General features: G+C 49.5%; 7 protein-coding genes across 8 annotated transcripts; 2 read left to right on the forward strand and 5 right to left on the reverse strand.

Moving 5' to 3' along the window:
* Window positions 1–742: 742 nt before the first annotated feature.
* J3458_014364 (uncharacterized protein) lies at window positions 743–1,552 on the reverse strand (the record flags this gene model as incomplete). The annotated part of the gene is made up of 1 exon (XM_007812658.2): window positions 743–1,552. The coding sequence occupies one exon, from the start codon at window positions 1,550–1,552 to the stop codon at window positions 743–745; it is 810 nt and encodes a 269-aa protein (XP_007810849.2).
* A 1,346-nt stretch (window positions 1,553–2,898) lies between these two features.
* Window positions 2,899–3,663, forward strand: J3458_014365 (uncharacterized protein; the record flags this gene model as incomplete). The annotated part of the gene is made up of 1 exon (XM_007812659.1): window positions 2,899–3,663. The coding sequence occupies one exon, from the start codon at window positions 2,899–2,901 to the stop codon at window positions 3,661–3,663; it is 765 nt and encodes a 254-aa protein (XP_007810850.1).
* A 1,859-nt stretch (window positions 3,664–5,522) lies between these two features.
* On the forward strand, window positions 5,523–6,014 carry J3458_014366 (uncharacterized protein; the record flags this gene model as incomplete). The annotated part of the gene is made up of 2 exons (XM_007812660.1): window positions 5,523–5,689; window positions 5,750–6,014. The coding sequence occupies 2 exons, from the start codon at window positions 5,523–5,525 to the stop codon at window positions 6,012–6,014; spliced, it is 432 nt and encodes a 143-aa protein (XP_007810851.1).
* Window positions 5,829–7,683, reverse strand: J3458_014367 (uncharacterized protein; the record flags this gene model as incomplete). Of its 2 annotated transcripts, none has more annotated exons than XM_007812661.2 (4): window positions 5,829–6,667; window positions 6,719–7,032; window positions 7,091–7,440; window positions 7,511–7,683. In XM_007812661.2, the coding sequence occupies 4 exons, from the start codon at window positions 7,681–7,683 to the stop codon at window positions 6,458–6,460; spliced, it is 1,047 nt and encodes a 348-aa protein (XP_007810852.2). In that variant the 3' UTR covers window positions 5,829–6,457. The 2 variants fall into 2 exon arrangements, with proteins under 2 accessions (XP_007810852.2, XP_065974349.1); XM_066120516.1 differs by having other exon boundaries at window positions 5,829–6,443; window positions 6,496–7,032.
* A 6,072-nt stretch (window positions 7,684–13,755) lies between these two features.
* J3458_014368 (uncharacterized protein) lies at window positions 13,756–14,586 on the reverse strand (the record flags this gene model as incomplete). The annotated part of the gene is made up of 1 exon (XM_007812662.2): window positions 13,756–14,586. One exon carries the CDS (start codon window positions 14,584–14,586, stop codon window positions 13,756–13,758), a length of 831 nt encoding a protein of 276 aa, XP_007810853.2.
* A 7,037-nt stretch (window positions 14,587–21,623) lies between these two features.
* On the reverse strand, window positions 21,624–22,982 carry J3458_014369 (uncharacterized protein). Its single transcript, XM_066120517.1, has 3 exons — window positions 22,544–22,982; window positions 22,189–22,239; window positions 21,624–22,120 (listed from the first exon to the last, which is right to left on the reverse strand). Exons 1-3 carry the CDS (start codon window positions 22,615–22,617, stop codon window positions 21,763–21,765), a joined length of 483 nt encoding a protein of 160 aa, XP_065974350.1. The 5' UTR covers window positions 22,618–22,982; the 3' UTR covers window positions 21,624–21,762.
* Window positions 22,983–23,203: 221 nt separating this feature from the next.
* J3458_014370 (uncharacterized protein) lies at window positions 23,204–24,587 on the reverse strand. The gene has a single exon (XM_007812664.2). It carries the CDS (start codon window positions 24,561–24,563, stop codon window positions 23,388–23,390), a length of 1,176 nt encoding a protein of 391 aa, XP_007810855.2. The 5' UTR covers window positions 24,564–24,587; the 3' UTR covers window positions 23,204–23,387.
* Window positions 24,588–24,846: the final 259 nt, after the last annotated feature.

A 24,846-nucleotide genomic window follows, 5' to 3' on the forward strand; every position in this document is an offset into this window, starting at 1 on the left:
GCTTGTATGGCTCGAGGACGACAAATGCAATCAGCTTCGCCCCGACCTGTTGCTGCATGGCGCGCCGAGTGTGTCAAGGCTGTGAATGACGACTGTGAACGATTCCAGGCGGCGAGAAAGACCGGGCACTCGCTCATTTTAATAAAATCGAAACATTGAACGCTTCACGGTCCTCCAATCAGATGCTACCCTACAGTTATCGATAAAATTGTCTGCTCATTCACTCACAGCCTTCGACTTAAAAGCTATAATATGGCATATAGCAAGCCGTATCTAGATGTCCCCTTGTTCTTACCGGCAAGGGCTCAAGATGCAGCATACCGACGCCAGCCCTTATTTTACCAGAGCAGCAGGCGCCCTGGCATCAGCAGCACAGCAGCCAACACAACCGGACCAGCATTATATTGAGCAGCATGCCACCACCGGGCGGGCACAAACAAGGAACGGGTACAGCGCTACGAGCCCATCTGCACGGGATGGAGACGATTTGACCATGGCTTCCTCCCCTGCGTGACGACGACGCGCTCCGCACTCACGTATGGAACACAGAGGTATGAGTAATTGTTCATTCTTGCTAGTCCCCTTCGTTGAGGAAGGAGCTGGAACCGAACCGTTGGTCGTAGAGTCCGGCACGTCATGTACCGGCCGACCGGGCAATCAGTTGGAGTTATGACACTATTGAAATAACGCACTGTCAATATAATCAAGCATCCCCGCTTAAATCCTCTGGTTGTCTGGAACCTCATATCATCAGTTCCTTCTTGGCTTCGTCCAACTCGGCATCGTATACCTTCAGACCGTCTGCCATCATCGATGACCCGTTGTGATTGATGGTCGTGTTGATCCTGACCAGCTTCTCCACATACTTTGTCTCCAGCTGGAGTATCGCCTCCGCTTTATCGGCTTGCTTACTCTTTTTCGCCGCATCCACAGCCTCTTGGACCTTGGTAGCGGAATATTCTCGTGCCTGCGAAATCTTTTCTTGTAAGATCTGGAATATGGTGATGTCGACATCATCGACCGTGATACTGCCATAGCTCTCGCGATGGTCAAAATGCTTCGCCATCCAAAGCTGCCAATTTTTGACGATTGGGTCCGTCCGATGACGCTCCGCCAAAATGGCCCGAGTAATAGCCTGGCGACGTCGGTTCGCAGGGCTCGGGTTATTTTGGGCCTTCTTGGACCAGATGGAGTCGATGACCTTCATGCCGAGAGTGAACAAGACTCCCTTGGCAACCTCGGCACCGATCATCTTGGCGAAAGCGCCCTTATTGTTCCACATGTTCTTAACCAGGTCCCTGACCCGGCTGAGGATGCTGGCCTTGGTGCCGGTCTTGGCCTCCTCCATGATCTCATCCTGTCCTTCTTTAAACTCTTTAGAAACGCCTTCTTCCTCCATGACGCTCTTCGCTTCAACGGAATCATCGGCTGCCATCTCTTCGGCCAATTCTCCCAAATCGGCTTCCGATGAAGCCCCAATTTCTGCCGCGGTCTCTGCACCCTCCTCGCCCGCCTCCGCAATGACTTCAGCAAGCTCTGCGAGCACACTCATCTTGGCGCCGATTCAACAAGTATGCAAATTTTGAGAACCAATAGAAAACGGGTTTAGAATATGGAAAATGAATCAAGTTTTCCCGAGGTAGACGCGACGTATGTCCGTAGTGTGAGGGAATCTTAATGAGCAGAGAAGAGCACAGTTAAAAAGGGGTTGCCATGCTCGATTATATATCTACATATTGCCATGTTCGTGTAAAACTCGTTGAATCAATGCCTATAACATCATATCGGCAGGTGGAGTGGGGCTTGTCTCGGACTGCAACCTCGGAGGGAAGTATCGGTTCCAGTTGACCAATTGGCACGAGTAACGTGTTGTGAGAGGAAATGTGATCTGTCAAGGTTGGCCACCTGAAGGACGTGACTCGTGAGAGCTGCTGACATGGGCCGCTCGTTGATAAAACGCGTTGTAGCTAATCTGTCACGAATACGTCATCTAGCACCGTCATTGAATGCGGAATCAAGCAAGGCCTCGACATCTAGGAAGTTTATTAAATGGGTCTTATCAAGCTCTGAAAACCGTGATATAATCGCAACATGACATTATATTAACTTCTACGGGGTATGAGCCCGAAAGAGGAAAGAGACATGACCCTTTACGCTAAAACTGACCGTTGACGGCTAACCCCCGAGTGGGGACGGGAGCCATGGACGGGAGGGTCGAGGCCCGATCCGTCTCCTAAAGAAGACGCATGTCATGCTGTATGCGGCAATTGGATGGCCGAAGAGGATGTCTCGAGTCAGTGGCAGTAGCCTTTTACTAGTAGTGGCTGCAGAGTAAGTACCTAAGCTAGATTTGCGGCAAATATTCCCATCCAAAGAAGACCGCCGGATTTTCCCGCTTAATTTGGGGGGGGAGTTCAACACCACGACGCCACCGCCAGCATCACCACCACCTTGCCCGATACATCCTCAGCAGCACAAAGCTGCTACATGCATTGACACTATGCAGAGCCCAAACTGGAACAATCACAAAAGCAAAGGTTCCCTGCAGTTCTTTTGTCAAGGTTGCACTGCACTACTCAAACGCCGCCATGGTGATTAGACATGGGATGCAAAGCTGACTCTCCTTCCCCCCCTTCTTCCGGTGGAATGACTCTACCGTACCTATTGATTGGAGCCAGGGCAGCCCGGGGGATAGCTCTGTACATTTTATGGCTGGCTGACTTATTGTGCACACCGCTTTTCCAGGGAAGACATCCTCCTGCGGACTTATATACCTGTAGGTCCTGTACGAGGAGGATTTGAGAACACTGTTGGAAATGGGATTCACATCCGCCACTCCTCCCGATCGCAACATATACGGAGTACCTCCGGTCCATCCAACATAAGCGTCCAACCAAGATGGCCTTCTTTGCTCTCATCCCCCTTGTTGAAGTATTGGCCGAGGGCGCCGAAACCGCCATTGTCGCAGCCGAGGCTGCCGAAGCTACCGCTGCGGCGAGTGAAGCAGCTGCAGCTAGTGCCGAGGCCGCCGCCGCCGAAGAAGCAGCAGCTGCTGCTGAAGAAACTGCTGCCGCCGAGGCTGAACTTGGAGAAGGGACTGCGTCGACTGCCTCGCAAGTTGCTGGGCGGACCGTTCTGCAGAGTGCTATAGCCTTCACGAAGTGGCTAGCCAAACAGGCCGTAGAGCTCGCCCTATTTGAGGCCGGCATGCGCGCCATTGAAGCGGCAATCAATGCCCTCACGCCCGAGAACCCGGACCGCGCAGAAATGCAACGTCTCATCCGCAAGATGCATACGGCGATACCAAAACTGCAAAAAGCAGTCAATGGCTGGCTGTCGTGGTCCCGTCATCACTTTGATAACAGGACCTCCTTTGGGGTCATCGAGGTCTGGGGTACACCTATCCTGCGCTTCGATGTCCTCCAGAACAAATTAGCCGCCCTCTCCGATATCCGGCACAAGAAGCTTGTGCCGCTTTCCAAGGGGGCCAACATCTCAAAGACGAAGAGCTCCTTGCAGACGCTGATGACAGCTGTTGAGGGATACGCAAACGGGGTCACCAAGGTGAATGACTTTGTTAGGTCTGCCTGCCAAGCAATGGTCGCGTATGGTCTGGAAGACTATCAGGCGGATATAGAATCTGCGCTTAGTGACCTCAAATGAGTTCTCCGGAAGATTAGGTTGTTCTAGGCTGTATGGTCTTTGCATTTGTAAACACCTTACGGTACTTGATTGTCGTTTCCCGCGGCTTTATTTCCCAGAGCGTGCCGTCACACTTTATTATGACCCGGGATGGAGGCAGAACCTATTGGCCTGCTAGTCACTCAGCCATCGGCCTTATGCCGCTAGGAGAGACACTCACCAAATCGTCAGGACTGCCCCAGATACTAGGCTTTGACTTGCTCGGGGCTTCTGTATGAGTTTAAAGTTCTTTGGCAACCACCTCCTGCTTCTCTGCGTCGAGCTTGTTCATGTCCACTCATTTAACGGGCTTGGTAATAACAAGGCGAGGCTAAGAGACTTAAAATAAATAAGAAATTTAAATAGTAAAATATTTACATTCTCATTAATAAAACGGAGACAAGCGCCTTTACTTAGAGTACGTTTATGGTTAAATAGAGGTTACAGGTTTGTCGCCATTTCCATTCTTCCTTTGACGGGCCGCTAGACTGCGCTTGGCCCAGGACGTTGTGGATTCATAGTATGCCCTCGTCAGTAACTGCAACACAAGTCTCTGCGTCGATTTTGAATGGTTCTTCGTTGGGGGGAGATGGCATATTGGACAGCGTTGAAGGATTGACTGGAGAGATGTTTTGGATTGACCTTTACGAGACACTTGCACGAAATATATATGCCTCGATGTGAAGCCTGGGATTGAGAACCAGAATCAGCTCAGCCTGCTTACAAACAATGACATCACCAACGGCGTGCCTAGTGCGTTCTTGAAAAGAAAGAATATCACCAACAGTTTACTTAACGCGTCCTGATAATTGGCTTGGTTTCCTGCTACGGAAAATGTCATCACCAACGCCTCGTGAGAAAGTAGATTGGTTGGACAAAGGACTTGGCGGTCCTTTTTGTGATGTCTGTTGTATCACCAACACATACGCGCTACGCATGTCATTGATTGGCTCACAATTAAAGGCAAATTGCGCCGAGAGATGGATCGTGATGTTTCCCCGTCTAATCTGCTTGCGTAACGTTTATTGCTTGCTGCTTCCTTGAACCCAGGCTGGCCCATGCCCCCAGGCAGCCCTCGGCGTTGAGCTTTTCTCAAAACGCGAGGCTCTGCAACATGGGGTGGATGGGAAGAAGTGGTCGACCGGGTTTATTGTTCAGCAAGCATTGGACAGATCCTGCCCTCGCTCTGCCGTTCGACGAGGAAGGTTGTTTCGAAACGGCATGGACGGCATCCATGTGAGTAGGCACGTATGCGGGCATTGGGGCATCGGCCACCTCAAGAAATGGCGCTGTCACCCTCATTCAGCCCAAACCATCCATTTATTCTCCAACACGCAAAGCGGTCGTTGGCGCTTAAGGGTGGAAAACATATTCATACCGAGTCCAGTGGAACCCGTGCCGTTGGAGGGCGCTAATCGATTGGATTTCCAGTTCCATTGCAAAGTCTAGGGCTTCAAATGTTTGCATACAAGCCAATCATTAACCGCCCAGAACGAGAAGGCTTAACACGACAGCCTAAAAAGGGTTGGGGGGAAGGGGGGTGGTTTCATGTACAGAAGCTGTATCACCTATCGTCAATGGCACTTCGCGGCCAGTTGATCAAAAGCAAACTTGAACCAGGTCCTAATGCGTTGGTCTGTGTTTTGGCCTCCAGGTTATACGCGGGGCTTTGTTCTTTGCGGGGTTCTCTGCTCACTCTACTGAGTCCTGACGCAGAATTTCGGGTTATAAAAATCACATCAAAGAGTGATTACAACCTGGGTGTCTCATTGTTGCGCATCTCACACTCCTCATCTTCTCTCATTCTCCCTACCGTTTCTCCAATTTTGACCAGCTGCATCATGTCCGGAGCCGCGAGAGTTCTAAAGTATATGTGGCACAGGCTCAACAAGAAAGGCTCCAAGTTCAACCACAAAGTGGCTGAGCAACTTATCCAAGACACGGTGAACTACGATTTGCAGCAGCCATATGGTGATCAGCTCAGGAGAGCAACTACTGTGGAAGAAGTGTATGTGTATAGAGTAGCCCGATTCCTCGGTAGATAGGCATGTTTACTCACCACTAGTAGGGACACTCCACACGAAAGCAAGCACATAATCGATGGTCATGTCTACGTCGACCCGATGCATGCCAAGTTCAAGCTTAGGAACGAGAAGGACAAGAGAATAACTACTGCGCATTACTATTACCCGGAGCCTCTCGGTGGCAGGCATGTCTGGTATTCTAAGGAATCCCTTAATGGAGGCGCCTCGTCTAGTGCCTATTGGGTCTACGAAGGCCCAGTGGATCAAGCGAGCTCCTCAAGGAAAGGAAAGGAGAAGTCCAAGAAGTGATGGGCTGGCCTGACCATGACTAATACGCCTAATTTTCTTTCAAGTCATGCTGCGAGCTTGAGGCAAGCCGGCATGTCTCCTGTTGTTTCCTACGTCTAGGTAAATAACACAAGGCGTTGCTTGTAGGGCTAAAATGCAAACAAGTACGCACGTCGCTTCGTTCTGAAATACAAAAGATCAACAATCCTCTAGCCGAAGTTTCTCCTATCTACCCCTCTACTATAAAAATCACATCATCCATATTGATCTACAATTTGAGCCAAGGGTCATCAAGCAGCTCTTTGGCTGTGCTTCTCTGCTCTGGCACCCAAGCAAGCATCCTTTTCGCAAATTGAATGAAGAGGGTTTTCTCCTGTCCCTCTAGGATCGTGGTTTTATTAGAGAAATTAAAGTCTTCGCCAGGAATAAGGTTCGGATATCTGAACGACCCTAAATAAAGTTAATTAAATTCCAATTTTGCAACCCTTGACCTTCAACATGCCTTGATCATCATACAGGCGTGAGTATACGTCTTTGTTGGCTCGGGAAAGAAGGGAAGCGGGAGGCGGCCCTAGTAGGCGGATCATTTGAGCGAATCGGGTCAGGTAAGAGAATTTTGGGTTTCCGGGTGATTTTCCATCAAGAATATTCACTTCAGCCAGAAGCTCCCACAGCTAGATTCCGTTAGTTACTATGCAAAGAGATGTCATACCACAACTACAAACCACTAGGCCCAGGTTCCAAATATCTGCAGAATAGCTCCACCCTGCTTGTAGCATGACCTCTGGAGCCGTGTACTCAAGGGGTTGGATATCATGATAATACATTGTAGAAACGTCTCCACGAACGGCAAGACCAAAGTCTGTCAGCTTGACGAAACCTACACCCCTCCTTAAGCGGCCGAAGTCCGGCCTTGATTCGTACACCGGGCGGCCACGCCGTTCTTCAAATGGTGCGGGATTGGCCTCTTGCTCACGAACATAGTCTTTCAAAACTGCTGGGTCTTCGAACGGGAGCATGAAGTGGTCCCCCTTGAGATCTGCATCAATCGTAAGCATCTTCAAAGCTGGTGAAAGAAAAGCAAGCCCATAATTTACCCGTATGGATAACGTGACACTCCGCGTGTAGGAAATCTAAACATTCGAGAATGCCTGGCAGTAAGGCTTTGATAATGCGAGGCTGCAAAAGGCCATTTGGGCTGGTCTGTCGACCCAACATCCAGAGTGGTTGACGGAGCGGCTCAAAGGCCAGGCAGAGGTGTGTCCGCCCAGACCTTGTAACTTCAAAGGAGTCAAGGACCTTGCGGACATACTCTTGGCCCCGGTGCGTCGTCCACAAAGAGCATATGTAGTTTGAGATTTCAATCTCCTTCCGCGCGGCTTCTTGGACCGTAGCTGAGCTGTTTGTGATCTTCAACGCCACATAACGCTGGGTTTTCCATGGCCACCTATTGGTTGATCAGTTTCGAGAGGTGAGAAAATTGAGAGGGAGGAAAGAAGCAGTCTAAGAATGCTCACCGTGAGACTACCCCTGCGAGCCAAACTGTTGACCCCGTGCCCCATCCGAGTTTTGAAATAAGCCGATATTTCCCGTGGATCGTTTCCCCAATGCGTGCTGGATAGCAGTTCTTGGGATCATATGAAGAAGATTTTTCCTCTTCTAGTAAAGAACCAGTTGTGCTTCCTGACATTGTCGTAAAGGATGCTTTGCGGATATGAATCCGCAAAAGCTCTTTTGATTTTAGGATACCGAGTACCTTGCAGTAATCGGCGGTGCTGCATGTGATGTGTCGCTGGGCTGTTCTTGATTTGGGGAGACTGAAGAGGCTGGTCCCTTGTTCTGTGTTGGGGATAATGCGGCGCCGGAAAAAAGAAAATCCCGAAGGATCCCTGTCAACTCGGGATTGTCGCTAGTATTAACTAGAGTGTCAACTAGTATTTACTCGAAGCAAAGTATTTCCTGTAACAGTAAATATATATGTACTTTATTTTCCTTGTATGATGTTAACGAGAAAATGAGAGAGCTAGAGGCCATGCCTGTAATGTATTTAATACCCTCTAGGGGCCCTTCGGGGACCATGCCAGGGGCCGCCTGCGGCTTGGTGGCATCAACACCAAATTGCGAGGTTCACGATACTATATATGAGTAGCGTTTTTTATGAACAATTATGAAAAGGTAGCTTCTTATAAACCAATTAAAAGTGAAAATATACGCAGTTATATTATATATTACATTTAAAATATAAAGCGGGAAGTTATAGCTAGCTCCGTTGCTTGCTATCGCGCCGTTTATCACTCTACGTCGGCCACCAATTTAATCCGCTTTGCATGATACTGGCCCCAAGAGCCTTGATTGAAGCCAAGGAACTGTGATACCCAAGAGAGTTATTAGCTCGATTTGAACCTTTGTTCCCAAGCATTTTGTATTTAAGACATACAAACCCTTGTCACAACTACACTGTGATGGTGGTTTCAAGAGCAATATAAGTCGGAATACCCTGAGTTGTCACCCTCCGGGTTATTAGTCGGAACGTAGTTAAAGCAGTGCCTGGTACATAGCTAGAATAGTTGGATCAAATTCTCACACTAGCTTCATGCTGCATATACTCAACCCATTTAGGATATATCTGCACCAAGGGGCCTCACATTTATGCTCTTGTAATCCTAGGCTTCGGAAGGCTTGAAGCACCAAGCAGTGGTGGGACGGTATAAGCCACGTTGTCAAGTCCCATTCTCCAAACCACTTTGCAGCCTTGCACAGGTTTCTGGGTGTCTATCCCGGTACCTCTTCCACTACTGGGTATTTGACCTCTGAGGAATCAGCCCCCAAGTCGCTATTGACTGCTCGTTCGCTTCAGACATGGCCATCCTAGCATAGGCTGGGCCACGAGACCATGACGGAACACCCTCGCCCCGGATGGGCAAGACCACTCTATGCAAGTAGATATCGGACGAGTGTAGCAGAAAACACATTATTGGAACCATAAGTTACTGGGTTCTCCGGGTGCTTTTACGTAAGCTCGGACTTGATAATTCACTCAAGAGCTTCTTCCGTTTAGAATGCTTCCACGGCAAGCTGCACGAAGATCTGCTAGCAGAAAAGCTCTATTAGCAGGTATTCGGAGGAGATACAGAAAAGACCATGTTGTTAACGGAAAAAGGCTCTCTTTTAATATAAAATAGCTGCAGTTATATAATGTCATTAAATAAGCTATTAAAAGCCTCAAAAAAGCTCACATTATCGCTTTATTTAAGCTAAATTATTAATACAATCAAATCCCTCAACAGATGACCTTTTAAATGACCTCTGATATCTATAAAAGGCCCTCAATCATCCACCTAGATAGCTCCAATTCCAAGGACTTTTCCACTGATCAATTCCGTCCATAGCTTCCAATCGTGATAGTTGGACGATTCAAGTGGATGGGAAGAGCGCAACATCAGCGAATTGGCCCAGTTCAAAAGCATCGTCTTCACAACACGTTCCGGTAGAGGGAACATTTGTCACACGGATTAGGTCAAGCAAGGATCAGAAGCCCTTTATTACACAAGGAGATCACGAGAACTTTAGGGCACACTAGGCACGGGCCGTTCCTTTCATGTATATAAGATGGTCCCCCTCGCCTCGCGGCTTGGGGGAAACCAAGGACCTTTGACATCCTACAAGATTATCATTGAATTGAGCCCTTTTGCTTCAAGCCCTCTTATGAGCCCTTGTCACAACACTGGCTCAGCAGTTCACGCTATTGTCGACCTCGAACTTGAATCTATGGAAATCAGCAAGAAGGTGGCATGTAATTACATTGAATTCCAAATAGCTGTGCAATCTGGGAAGAATTCCATTGATATCCAGTCCTTCATTGCAAGACCGCCTGTTTTTCAGTTATCTCAAACACCGATCTCCCTAGATATCCTGTGCTACGGCTGGGACGATCTGCGGCAGGTGATGGCATCTGACGGCATTAGTAAATTAACCGTTTTATATCAAGCAGTCGTTGCCAGGCTCTGGCGGCGAGACATTCTTCGGCTCAGAAAGTGGGACCTGTTGACCGGCTCCGTTATGACAAAAGGGATTCTTGACACCGTTCGAGATTCAAGTCGTTTAACCGTCTTATCCCCATAGAGATGACTTTCCTCGAAGCCCTTGCCATGACCTTGACCAGACGTGGTAAGACCGAAATTGGCCATGATGAGATCACTGACACTATTCGTCAGGTGGAGCGCGATACTATGCAGCTGCCACTATCTCCCGAGTATGATTTACGAAATCTCTCATTTATGCACTCGGATGGCCGTGGCGGTTACAGTTTCATTCACCCGATCTTTCAAGAGTATATCACTGCCCTCTGGCTCACTCGTAACATGCCGTCTTTTACCCGGGTATACGACAAAGCATACCTTCGCTTTGAGAGAATCTGGCAATTCATAGCAGGCTTTCTACAAACCGAAGAGACAGCACTTCACGAATATTTTGACTTGATCAGTTCAGAACCACTTGGCTTCCTCGGTCCTACTTATCGGCGACCAGTCATGCATTGCTTGAATGAAGTGCGCCATTCGGTGCGGCTGCCGATTCGAACAAAGCCTTTACACAGATTGGCCCGGTGGCCGGAGTTTAAATGCGAGGTCGCAACATATTCCTTTATTAGAAACTCAGCTGAGTTTTCAGATGAAGTAATGGAAATCTTCCTAGGTAACTGTGCATCAAAATGTGCCCACCGCATTCTACGCTGGAGTGGCCGTATGTTGCTGCTCTTGGACTTTTATGTACCCAGACACAGTTGTCACTGACGTCCTCTCGATATCTCATCATCAGATTAATTAAAAGGGGTGATGACTCTAGATATAGTGATACATTCACGCTACACAAACTGTCCAATTCATCAGATGCAATAGCCAAAAGTTTACTTGATACATTCAAATACACATATTGTATACTTTGAGAAATTACTATCCATTGCCTATTCGATCTGTGTAATGCCTTAAATATTCGCGAACACGGCTGCTTGGAGGCGGCATTGGCATGTTGTATGAATCTACTTGAGGATAGAAATGAGGATATCAAAGTACGGGCCGCCGCTGCGGACATGCTGGGGTGGGAATCAAGTTTTTCAGATGAAACTGTTAAAGGCCTGGCAGGGATGCTTTGAGACTTGAACAAATCAATTCGAGACTCTGTCACCAGTGCCATGCAGAATCAGTCTTCTTTTTCAGTGCATACTGTCGAAATCCTCACCACTATCTTCAAGGATGATGATGAAGACGCCCGACGGGCAGCAGAGCATGTCTTGCATGTTTCGTCTTTTTGTCCGAATATTCAAAATGCCAAAGCCGGATATTGGATCTCTCGTGGCGCTATTCCGGGATTCAAATATTAGTATTCAGGGCACGGCTTCTGTAGATTTAGGGGGGCAGCTTAACATATCAGATGACACTATGCAGCCCTCGTCAGTCTACGCAAGCATCACAGTAAGGAGGTCCGGCATTTCTCTACGAAAGCCTTGGGCGAGCATTTAAAAGGCTGGGCGACGCAAATCAGGCCTATCAGTTGCTGTTGAAGCCCTTGGGACCTTACTCGAAGATCCAGTAGATTTTATCCAAATGGAAGCAGGTTTGGCGTTAAGCCCAAACTCAAAACTATCAGTTCTTGATTCCTATTTTCTTAAATCCATATATGGCGTTTTATTGTTGCGCAGTTTTGAGCGCAAATCACCTTACACATCGATCACGAACGCGGCTTATGCGTGGTCAAGGAGCAGGGTGAACTCGGAACAGCATCAATAAAAAAAAAGAGACTCCACTGCCGATTTTATGCATTGAATCTTGAGATTCGACAACGCTGGAACCCGGAGGGTCTTGCGCTGTGGGATCAATCCCAAGACGGCGACAGGATTATCGGAGATGCCCAGTAGTATCAACGCACGACTGTTCGAGTACGCACGAAAATACCGAGCGGAAAATTAGCCCTGTCCAAATCGACGAAATTCCGACGCAGGTTAGAAGAATCTAAACATCGCGAAGGGAATATTGTTGATTTGGAGCTGGGCAGTGCCTCTCTTTGCTTTCACATCAAATGCTGGTATTCTATCAAGTTAATTATTTGTTTCCCTTACGTTCCTGTTGATTCTGTCTGCTTCTTAACTTCTGTTTTCTCCATTCGCTGTCGGTGATGAAATATTTATTCAGTTTTCCAAGTCTGTGATGAACCTCTCCTAGCGTTGTGTCTATATTTGCAAAAAGACCTCATTACTTCGGTCAACGCGCCAAAAAACGATGCAGAGGCATCATAGCACCTCATTATCTTGAGCTCATGAATTATGTCATTTACGGATCTTATAGATAGCCCATTGTCCGCAACCCAGACTCATATCACATCTTCAACGCAAGCCGTTTTACGCCTCTTCCACGAAGCCTCCCGACAGTCTTGATTTTATCCCTGCACGGCAGAAATAGGCAGGACAGGCTTGCGAGCCGAAGACACCGGAAATAGATTAATAAGTTTAACTTTGGTGAGAAAGCGGTGAAACGCATCGCCAGCTACTTCCAGTCCACATTCCAAACGAGTTTGAACCTCACAAGACCGCTGGGCACGGAAGACGGTGTCCGTGACTCTTCAAACTCCCAATCCGCCAGAAGGAAGACCAAAAACTGCCTTCTTTAATGTAGCAGCCTTGCCGCAAAGGGTGAGGGAATTTGGAGTGAAGGGTGGTTTTTCCCTCAGTTCGCCGCTCTGTCCGGCAGCATGACCGTTGCAATTGGCAACTCAATGATGTCATCTGTAGGAAAGCCAGGAGACAAGAGCGGACAATTCGGCGACCAAGAAACAGTGTAAAAGGTCCAATAAGCTTGGATAACTCTCCACGCCATCCCGATTGTCGGCATCACAGCACGTTTCACCGCAACGGTACTGAGCTCTTCCAAGGCGGAAAGGGAGGTTTCTTTGACAACCTCGAGTGGACTATTTCAAGAGATTATGCGCATCAAGTCATAGCGGAAATGCTAAAGAAGTCATCCAGACCCAGGTCTCAAGGGGGAGCTCTGTTCCCTGCACCTTGGTTTGTTGGTGGTTCCGAACGGAATGGGATGATGGTAAGGGGATATTAGACGAGGCGAGTCTAACGACATTGAGAGCAATGTCTACTTGAACAGCACTGGACTACATACTCTCAAGCAAAACCACATAAAGAAAACTGGACGAGACTAAGATAAGAAATAAGAAATACCCTGGAAATATTTGCATCAACCTGTTTCATTCCTTCTGTGACGGAGTATCCATTCAACGGCTGGCCGCCAAGGTAGACGCCGCTCCACAGGATAGCATTTTCGTCAAGGTCCAGTCGACTTTTCTTTTACTTTTCTACTCTAGGCCTCGCAGAACGCCATATGGCGACAACATTAAATTCCTCATAACAAGAACATTATTCCAACGCCTGTACAAGGCATCCATTGCCTAACACGCAATATGCTCTGTCAAGTAACATAAGTTTTCCGTGTCTTCACTTCCATCTAACTCTTATCCTGTGTAATTCCCTCATTTACATCACCGTCTCGAACTCCATAGCACTAGTATTTGCGGCTACTACCTCCCCCGTAATAGCGTCAAAAACCACATGTTTAACACTCAAGTGACCGAATTATTCAAGGGGGGACGTAAGGAACTGGTTAACAAGCATACTCGAGCAAGGACAATACTCACATCTACCAGGAGGCTCACCAAATTTTCAGCATCGCTCATTCCCAATTCCCTGTTACGAACTCGGCCTCTATAGACTCGCTCTCCAGCGCCGCCTCGATCTCAGGCCAAATATGTGGCAAATCGCCCCAACTTTCCGCACCGTCTCATCCTCGCTGCCTGGATCTGGAACCCAAGTTCGGATTGCCATGCCCGGATCTGGGGCTTGTATCTGAAGCTGCTCGACGGGTTCGCCTCTTCTTACAGCGCGATACTTGGCTGCTAGCTTCAGAATCCGTCCATACCTTTCCTCGACATCCATGAAGATCATACATGCTTGATCTGCCGGCGTAGTCATGTGCTTGAGAAATTTCATCATCCCGTTACACCCAAGCATACTGCAGAATTTCAGTACCAGTGCCTGCTGCATGAGCTCCCATGTTTTCCCGTCACGGCTCCCGTCGAGAGCAGTCTCGACGGCCTCCACTAACAGACCGTTGGTCTCGTAGTCGCAAAGGATTTCCGGATGTGAGAAGATATTATCATGACTGTCGGGGTAGTTGCAAAATTGGATATTGGCAAACGACATGGCGGCTGCGGAGGGTGAGTTTTGGCCGTTGTGCATCGTCGAGAGCACCGCGATGCCGTTGCCTGTGTCGTTCGGGTCATGGTTCGGGTTCGGTAGCTCTGGTTTGGCTGTCTCGCCCGACCTCGCCTTGCTGGCATGTGAGCCTTCAGGTGGCATGTAGTAGCTTTTTCTCGTGGTCCTCATCGCATGCTCCTTTTCTAGGCTGTCGTTGCTGTTGACTTGCATGTCCTGCATCTTTTGAAGACGAATGCCGAGCTCCTCCAAAAGGGCATCGTAACGCTCATCTTTGTCTATATTCTTTTCATCAATTGTCTTGTCCACATCTTCCAACATGCTCAAAATCATCTTTAAATGGGTGGGCAGAGACTAGGTCTCGTCGAGTGCTCCTTCAGGCGGCGGCGGTGGACATTGCTCGTCGGGATTACGCGGCGCCAACTCGGCGACGGCCTGGGATGCAGTTTGAATCGGGCTATGGATTCGAGTTTCCCGGGCTTCCAACGTCAAGGAGGAGAGTAAAGCGGATAGGTGTTCTATGAGTGTTTGATTGATGGTACGTTCGTATTTCAGCTTCCGTCAATTCGCGTGAATCTGCATCTGCATCGCTCTTATATAAGGCAGTTTATCCGCATGAGGATGGACTCCAACCTGGGCGCAGTCGCTGAGCTCCAGCTTGTCCTGTCATACCAGCAGTTAGCACTTGCGGCATATCATACAGTTAGCTAAGGACATACCCATTCATTGTAGTCGGCCATTTTCGTATCTTGGATGGTCGTTTAGCGATATAGGAGGAGAAATTGCGCTATTAATAGTGAGTCTGGCATAATGACCGGCGGATAATGACACTGTCTCAAGGTAAAAGACCAAAAATGAGCGGGGGCCACGCCACGGTATTTATATGTTGTGCCGCCCTACATACTGGTTGGCACAAGCCATGAACACAAGATACAAAGCAAATAAACAGAGACTGGAGAGAATCTCATTTCTTTGGGAACACGTGATAGCCGCTATGGCGGTGCTGTCCAGTGGCCAAAACGTTTGTTGGCCCGACACCTTTGTAGCCCAACCGTGTGACAACTTCAAAGAGCGATGCAGTTCAGCGGGAAATACTGCAACTGAAAGAGACTTCTCTGCTGTGACGGCCAACGAAGCTGTCTGGACCTGGGAAGAATTGAGTTTAGTCGGCAGCTTTACCCGGCGGCTTACATTGCCCCAATATACTAACTTTCAATTACTTGATTGCGGGAAGCGGAACTCTGTTTGCGTTTTGCGTCATTCGTAGAAAAGGGGGCAGTGTTCGGCCGCAGGTTGCAGCTTTGCCTCTTTAATCTCATAGCAATATCCAAGGTCATCTCCAAGCATCCGATTAGCTCAAGATGAAACACATATCGACAACTGGTCCATAAAGGGGAGGCTTGGGCCACACATGTGCAAAGGCATCGTGGATCTTGTCATAGTATTGATACCAAAGCCCGCTACAGGCGGCCCGGGGAGGAGAAAATGAACAGGATCTTGCAAACTTAGTAACTATTACAGCTAACTCTCCGCAAGCTTCGATCAACTCGGGTTGAAAGGTTCGAATTTTATAGAGCAGCAGCCCAGGAGGCCCGAGTCCAACGGCTCCAAAGACTCGAATCCAACAGCAGTGGCAGCCTAGGGGTAATATAACGGCTTCGAAAGACTCTAGTTTAGCGCCATTATTCAGCTTTTCTTATACCTACAGTGGGAGCTTATATTGGTTTTAGATCTAGTTCAAGTCTAGCCGTGAAAATTCAACGTTACTGTACATATCCTTGTGGATTCTCACGGCTCTCTCTCCGCTTTCCCTACCCCTAGGTCCACATCTCGTTGGCATCAGGGTATTGTAGCCAGTCCGTTCTCTAACACAATGGACGCATAAGTCTTTCAAGTAAGGGAGATCAGCAGAAGCGCAGTCGCAACTAGACACTCCGAATAACCCAGCGCGTTGCTGAGGAAAGCTTTCTGAGGATTGGGTACTAATCGGGTTCAAGCATCCACGGCTGAGAGACCTGTTCAGGACAGGAACTTGGGTTGTCTGGATTGTTGGATTTATACAGTCTGTTATAATCATGCGTTCGTTCTCTGCCAGCAGTCACTCAGTTTACGCGCTTCACATGCTACAGGGGTCATCATCCTGACAACGCAATCCTCAGGCCCAGAGGCTGTCATAAAAGAATATTGTCAGAATCTCCTCCCAGTGACCGCCAACCTGACGCAGTGAGTCGTCTGGAATCAGTCTCCCAGGGAGTGATTCTTCTCCGAAGGCCATAACGTGATGGGCTGAATGCCAACGTGTTGACTGAACCGTCATGTTATTTCAAGCGCATCAATACCTTCAGCTTCTGTAGGTCTCATCAGCATACAGCACTCGTGCATATCCCAACGAGGATACAAGTATCGGGTGAAAAGCTAGCTGTTCGAGCAGATCCAGATTCAGCGTTCCCACTTCATAGCCACTCTCCAAGTTCCATATTTGGATGGGACAAATCTACCGAACCTGACGCCAAGCAAGACCCGTTCGGTGAGAATGCAATACATGGAACATACCCGCCGTGCCGTTTCTCTTTCCGCTTCATTTCGTTAGTTTCACTATTTAGTATGCGCGGACGAAGTTTATCATCCGGCCCATGCGCCAGAGATTTGTGACCCTAGGAATAGGAGACGGCAGAAATCCACAACTCTGCACGGTGCCTTTGTTTAACGGCGTTTGATGAGGTGTGTTCTGCGTTACAAATCTCAGTTTCGTTGCCGGACTAACACCCAGGAATCCGACACCGTAGCAGTGGACAAGGCGGCATCTACAACAAAGACGGCGGACATGGCGCCGGAATGTGCGGTGGACCTCCTCCGTTTCGGCGTTCCATTCGCAAACTGCTCGGTGTTTGGATACTGAATGGACGGCGTTCCGTCTTTGTGAAAAGGCTACTCGGCAACCCGCCGCAGTGTGCTACAGCGACTCAAACAAAGTTGGGCTTCAGACTCTCTGGGTGCCCAAGCCGATTTAGCGGCAGGTCTTTCTTCTTTTCTGAGTTGTCTTGGCGTTGTATCCGCCATCTTTGCTACTATTCCTGGCATCAACTTGATGGACTCGTTTACCTGCCCTTCTAGTGCCTCGGTACCCGATGCCGGTGCAAGGAGCCGCTTCGCGTTCAAATAAGGGCAAGGACCAGGAGGCGGCAACACCTGCAGTATCGCAGCATCTGACAAGCGGGGTCTTTTGTGGTGTTGAGCCCATTTTCAAACTCAAGGGAGCCTGGGAAAGGCCATGTCAGGAAGCACAGCCACGATGGCAAGCGGCATCATGTGCAAATCAAGGTACCTTGAATCGCCTGAAATGTGGTTTGATTACAAAAGGCTAATACGTATCATGGTAATAATACTTGCGGGAAGCCTATGGTGTTTCCTTGTCAGGAGCTCAGAGTTTCTTGAGCGGCAACTACGACGACAACAGCAGCCATGACACCTCTATGTCCACTACTTTTCGTCATCTGCATCTGCTTTTCTAATCGTAGACAAAACGTCACAACTATTTCCTGCGGGATTCGGTACAAATCAAGAATTTACGCACCGTCCTGGCCGTCTCCAGATGTAAACATCATTTTCCCAGTCGGCAAACCTGTAAAAAGTTTTTCCTGTCGAGCCGTGCCATTGGACCATCTCCTCGTACGTCAACTGAGGCGGAGCAACCAACCAAGTATGCAGTCTGTTCATGCCGTTGGAGGTTATTGGACTATATGTATAGCCCGCCGGCAAAGGCTCGTTTCATGTTTCGCAACCTTGGGCCTTATACTCGGATCTCGGTCCTTATTTGGGCGAGTTTTCCTGTTTCGGCCCTCAAAAGGGCTCATTCCCCTCTCAGGATTGCTTGGCATTCAGGAACCAATGCTACTACCGCGCAGTTGAAAAAGCACTGCCACTTTTGCCGCTTTGAACATGGCAGATGGTGATTGGCTGCCATATTGGACGTTTTTTTTCTTCTGTCGAGAATCACTAGACGGCACTCTCCGAATGGACAATGGCATGTGTTGCCACAACCCTTGGAGACAACAAACGAGTTAGCAAGACGAATTGAATTTTTTTTGCTACACGTTTTCTTTCGTTGATAGCATTATAGGGGAACTTCATTGCCGATATTACAATGTAAGAAGGTTCAAGCGCTTCCCGCAACCAAGAAGCGTCCCAGAGGAATGTTTGTCACCAATCGACCAACCCATCTCGACATCCCACCCGCAAGACGTAAATAGCCAGCGCAAATAAGACTAGCAAGACTCATAGTACTAGTGCAGGAGCCTGTCTGGATCTCGTATTGACCACCACAGGGGATGGGATGGAGATGCGGAGTCAACAACAAGAGGATGGCATTCGGTAGCCAGACTACATCAGCACCAAGTTGCCCGTCTGTAAAAGAAAGGACCATGGCAGCCATGGAGCTCACAGAATGTAGAAGCTTTGTTTGTACCAAAAGAAAAACAACCTCATATTTTACACAAGCATCACAACTCGACTGTTGAAGCCGCCCACGCTGGCCTGCTGGTGAAAGCACACCTGAACGAATGACATGGCCTCGAGGCCCTTCGCCATAAGGGATTTTGACGCGGGCAAGTTCAGCAGCGGCTTCTTCTTCATCATCGTCACAGTGGTGATTCTTCTCATCGCCGGGGTGGCATCTTCGGCGATCCGATACGCGCGGCGGTCACGGCGACGGCGGGCGACGACGGAGGACGACTTCACGACGGACCGGTCAGACCAACAGCCCCCGAACACTATCAACCCATCACTCATCACGCAACTGCAGAACCTGTTTTCGAAACCCTACGCTCTGTCGTCCTATCCGTCACAGCGGACGCTGGATGAGCCCTTGACGCCGTTGCAGAGTTGCCAGCTTCGGGAACTCCCTACGAACGACGACACTACGCTGCGGAAAGAAGGCCGTCGGGTCTGCCTCTATAAAAATGCGATATGTGCTGCGGTGAAATTACGGAACGAGGCTGGGATGGCATTTTCACAATGCTGCGTGTAATTGAATGACGTGGTGGAGGTCTGGGCTTCATTGTAAATTAGCATATCTGAGGTACATGAATGCGATACTGGACTCGTGTATTTTTCGTCTTTTTTTTTGTCTTTCATCATGTACATTTAGCAGGTGTAGGACAAGGCCAGAAACCTTTGTCCCCTCAAGATATGTCAGCTACTTTCCAGCTCCAACCTAAGTCGGTCCGGATTGAGGCTTTCACCGTCTTAAATAAGAGCCCATTCGGCCACGGTATGGCAATGCAGACTCAAGGGTGCTCGGTCAAGTACAGGACGAACCCCAGATCCGTGCTGCCCAGCACAATGGCCCTTGTCGCCTCCGTCTGGCGACCTCGTCCATGATTCGGCGGTCGACGAGGCCGACGTCCTCTGGGGTGGCTGACAGCACGACCTGAATGAAACCCATGGCTGGGGGCTCTGCAGCTTCCCGATGAAGAAATCTGGGTCCCCTCGCCGTCTGGAATTGTCATCTTGGCTATGGCCCTGATGTGTGGATATATCGCGCTTTTATATTGGCCAGCATGGCGGCAATGTGCAGCACCGGCATTGCCCGTCCTCTCCAGCGCTTTGGACACTTGCGACGATGGCGCAGACGGCGACGCGCTCGACCTCCATGTCATCTCTTGGACTTTGCCAGGGCGACGACGGCGTCCGGGTCATACCGCTGAGTCGGACCACTTCCCGCCGCTGGGTCGTGCTGAATCATGACCTCCAAGTCTGCGCCTCGAAGATGCAACGGGGCACTTGGGCGTTCTCGCCACGTCATTGGTCATCTTGTAATAAAGGATGGGCACATCTGGTGTCACGCCGCCTAGGAGAAGGAGAATCTTCATGACGGGAGAGGGTTGTGGTGTGGGAAGCTATTTGGTGTTTGCTGGTGGAAGTTGGGAGTTGTGCTTGTCGCATCATGAAGTGACACCAACCGAACGTGAGTTTCACACCATGTGAATTCCATTTCTGCGCACGGAAAAGTATAAACTCGGTGCCAAATGAATTCTTCGGGGTAGTTGAATATTAAAAAAGCAGCCATATCGAGAGGTCGTGTATTGGTTGCGCAGCGGAATACGACAATGCAGTAAATCGACACGACGCAAAAGGAAAACATGCGCTCTGTTGTGCGCCACAAGCTTCCTACTTCCTAAAAGGCGTGCCGATTGCTCCTGGCTTTGGTCATCACCTAACGCCCGTTGCGATACGTTGGAGCTTCTCTAGCACTTTTCTTCGCCCAATCTGCGCGGACAAGGCGAAATACGGCAGAAGTTTGCCCCAAAAACCGGCGATACGAGTGTCTTTTTAGGCAGAGCGAATGTCTCGTGGATACACGGCGGCATGGCCGTTTGACCAAAGCCGTTTCCATCTTCCACGTCAACACAAGTTCTGGAACAAGATACTAACACGGCACGACATGCTCCTAGGGACGTCGTGCCCAACGTCTTTCCTTCTGTTTTCGTCCTCGTGTGTCTTCGTCAGCTTCCTTCTCTACTGAAGAGCCGGAAAGGCAATGTTCCTCCAAGGCAACTATACCGCGAGGGCAGCGTCGTTTCACACTCCCTGCCTGTACCGGAAATAGCACTTTCCCATGTCGCATTTTCAGCTCCAAGCCATCTGCACGCACAGTATCGCAAGGGCCTAGATCTCGGGGTAAAGGCAAAATATTGCCTCTTTTGCTTGTCCTTGGTCCCGCTGCCCAAGGAATTCGCTACCGCCTAACCATGTTCGAAAAGTAAAATCATCTTGTCGCAAATAGACAAGTTTGGTACGGAGTACGGAGTACGGGGGGCTGAACTGCCAGAAACCCCGGTCAAGTATGCCGTGTTCCACAGACTGTCACTGTGAATCTTGTCACAAACGACTTGTCATTTATGCCGGGCCGGGAAGGGATCTCCGTGGCGTCTACGGAGTAATTTGTTTTCTTACCTCGGAAACTTGGTAGCTTTAACCCACTCTGGCATCAGAAGCAGACTGACGAGTGTAGACCTGGGGGTTAGATGGTTGCGAAGGGGGTTCTCGATGGGCTTTCGTGAATAGGTTGAGGGGCTGCAGTGGCGAGAGTTTGCTGAGGCCCTCATGTGACATGTCGGCTTGTTGTCTAGTTGACATCAATCCGTTCCGAAAATTTGTAGGAAAGTTTGAAGTGCCCTCTGAATGGAATGCGCTGCGGATTAACGAAAAGTCTCGTGAGAGCCGGCGACTACCTACCGCCTTATAGACCGCCACGGGAGACATTCAAGTGGGAGTGCAATACACGACGCCTTGCCCACTTTCACATCGTGAGAACGGGATTGTCTTCAGTTCCGAAGATAAGCACTGCTACTCGAAAGGGCCTTGATGCACTCTGTCTACAACGCAGCGTGCGTGTACACTAGGCAGTAGTTTCCGAATATTCAATATAAACAGGTTGCTACATATGAAGGGGTTCCATGACATGGACAATTGATGTTGCTTCATCATGCAAGAACATCACAGCTTACTCTTTGACCCTAACTGCTCATGCCCATTGTATAACTTCTCAAGCCCCCTCCTCAGCCCCGGGGCCATTCCCGTCTTTGAAGGTCTACCTGTTGATCTTTCGACAAATACATGTACAAACTCACAGACAGCCTTCACCCCCTCGACTCCCTTTTCAAATACAGCTAGCTCAAAGGTGACGCTCGAGTTGCCAAGCTTGGCCACACGTACACCTACCTCTGCCACGGCGGGATACGCAATGGACGAGTAGAAGTTGGTGCTCGTGTGGGCAACAAGCGGGTGGTACGGCGAGTTCGGGGGATGAATGCCGCAGTACTCCATGAGGTACGCATTAGCGGCAGAGTCGAACCTAACATTGTGAGCCGGAACTGCTGGCATCGTGAGGAACGTTGCCTGGACGGCGTGGCGGAAGCTTACAAGAAGTTGTAGACAGAATTATTCATGTGGTCGTACATGTCATTATCGTTCCTACAAAAGCGCAGTGGTGTTAGCATATGCCAAGAAGCCCCCATCATCCGAGTGCATCGACGTCTATCCGAGGGTCCGGAAACGATGGAGGTTGTGCAAGCCATTTTATGAGATTTTATATATTTGCGAGAACCAGGCACGGCAGATAGTTGAATAACTGGATAAACCTAGTGGCTGAAAGTTTGAGCCATAGGAGCAGAGGGGGTGCAAAGTCAATGGATGGAATGCGTCCATGACATGTATCCTTTGGAATGGGTACAATCAAATGCATGGCGCCCATGATGCGACGCTCAAAAAAACCTACCATCGTGTCCGGTAATCCAATATGTAAGGATAGTCTGCCCTCGTACGCGCCTTCTTGTCCGCTGAAGGCGCCATGGCTGCGAGACGGAGATGGTGAGAGGCCAAGCCCAGGGCGGGGGACGCTGATGATTCTCGACTATGACAACGCGGTGTGAGACAAAACGCGTTAGCAAGCCCTTTGACGCCAGACAGGTAGAGGCGCGAGGGTCTTCCGGGTAATCAGTTGATGGTACTAGCAGGCGCACTGGTGCCGCTCCGACGTCGTCGTAGTATACCGCAAACTTTGGTGATGGCGGGACTGGCAGTGGCTTGTCTTGAATGCCACCGAGTTGGGCGAGATGGTAGGCGGGAGGGGGGGGGATGTGTGGTCGAATTGTTCGGCATGAAAGCCACTTTGAAGCGAGCATGCAATTGTAGGAGAGGATTCAAATTGAGTGAAGGCTCACGGATTGTGCATGGCTACGAGCCGAGGTCCAGGGCCTCGACGGCACGCTGTGCCGTGTGCACTGACTGGGGAAGGAGGGATGTGAGTGCTTGCCGACCTAGATAGAGTCCCCACCCTCAAATAACAACGGCTATAGGGTATCAATGATGGTTAAGAACCGAGCATTGGACCTAGTGAATAACTACAAGTTAATCAATTGCTGTGTACGTGCCTGAAGTGGAAATGAACAGTAGAGTTCAATCGTTAATCCTTTCACATTAATTCACTACCTTGGCACCTCGGCAGGCAAGTTGCCGACATGTACTCTACATTGCAAACATATTTCAAGTTGAAAGACGGAACCGAGACGCTACCTCAACCTAAGCTGACCAACTACATACTTCACCCTCTATCGATAACTTCATCCACCATCAGCTACTGGTCTTCCATCAAGGAATGCAAGAGGCACAGAGAACTCACGTGTTATTATATCCTGGAATATTTCATCCATGTAGTATAGGGACGAAATGTGGCCTCCAGGAATACTCTTTGCCCTGGCCTTCTTGTAATTAGCCACCAGCCACTTGTTCGTAGCGCCCCCAATATGGTCTTTATCCGAACCAACGACAAGCATGGGCTTCAATGCATGCTCGTCATCCAGCCGAGCAGGTTCGAATCCCCAATCCGAATGAATCACATCCGAAATCTCCATGAAGCCATCCCAATTTTGGCAACACGTCACTGCTCCGCGCGCCATCCGACGAATGAACTCGTCTTCAGTCGTCTCTTTGCGCCTCAGCCACTCGGCGTAGACCTTTCTCTCTTCGTCATCCATCATGTCAAACAGCGTCTGCCGGAGAAACTCCCTGGCGCCGTCCTCCGTCTTCATCTTGGAGGCTATGGCTGAGCGGAAGGCCCTTTGCAACATGCGGAACGGAACCAGCTGCGTCGGTGGTCCCACGGAGAACCAATTGGCCCAGCTCAAATATTTGGCATGATCCTTGTGGTACTTGAATGGGGAGAAGCCGGCGAGCAAGACGCAGCCGACCATCTTGCGACCTGGTGGGAATAGGTCATATGATGCGCCGTAAAGCATCTGGGCCGGGACGGTGCCGTAGGATCCGCCGGCCACATAGATCCGATCGTACGCACCCGTAGGATAGAAATACGACAGTAATGCCGTCATGTCGCTTGCAAGAGTTACATGGTAAGGTATCCCGCTGTCCCGAGTGCTCGTGTTGCCGTTGCCGGCAAGGGTTGGAGCAATCCAATGTACTCCGAGTTTGCGGCAGGGCTCTGGGACGTCGTGGGCTGTTCCAACGCTCATCACGCCACTGAAAAAGATGACAATCGTCCGTGAGTCAGATGGGCCGTTGTGGGCGTAAGCAAGTTGACGGCCTCCCGAAAGTTGGAGGATGTGCTCTTCAGAGCCCTTGCTCTTGCTGTACGCCGGGCTTGCCATGTTCGCGAGTGGAATGCCCTCGTCGGCGGAATTGGTAGTCATGGCGAGGATGATATATCGCGAGTGCAAGTCCTGTGCGCACGAAACAGTATCTCCAAGATTTTTGTCATGGAATAGTCTAGATGGGCAGACCATGTGAGATCGGAGGCCGCGCGGAGAAGTCACACCAAGAATGCAATATTCAGCTGCCTGGACTAGCTGGGCTGCCTAGCCACGCGGCGTATCCAGTGGCATTTCTTTGACCCGAAGACGACCATATTCAGCAGATTATGTGAGACATGAGTAGTCGTGAACCAGAACATCATATAACCAAGCAAAACATAGCCTTTACGCTCAAATACTGATACGAAGGCAACATTGAATGATTAACGATATGCCGTACCCAGATTGAACAAGCTCAGGGCGGGCGGCAACCAAA

This window comes from Metarhizium acridum (genome assembly GCF_019434415.1).
Source record: "Metarhizium acridum strain ARSEF 324 chromosome Unknown scaffold_320, whole genome shotgun sequence".
NCBI lineage: Eukaryota > Fungi > Ascomycota > Sordariomycetes > Hypocreales > Clavicipitaceae > Metarhizium > Metarhizium acridum.

What these genes read in the sequence shown, in the direction of transcription:
- J3458_014370 (XM_007812664.2), bottom strand. Translation starts at nt 24,563, where the DNA reads ATGGTCTGCCCATCTAGACTATTCCATGACAAAAATCTTGGAGATACT.
- J3458_014369 (XM_066120517.1), bottom strand. Translation starts at nt 22,617, where the DNA reads ATGGCGCCTTCAGCGGACAAGAAGGCGCGTACGAGGGCAGACTATCCT. An exon ending in TTGGATTACCGGACACGATG is followed by an intron (nt 22,240 to 22,543) that starts GTAGGTTTTTTT and finishes GCGCTTTTGTAG; the next exon opens with GAACGATAATGACATGTACG. An exon ending in AATTCTGTCTACAACTTCTT is followed by an intron (nt 22,121 to 22,188) that starts GTAAGCTTCCGC and finishes TCACAATGTTAG; the next exon opens with GTTCGACTCTGCCGCTAATG.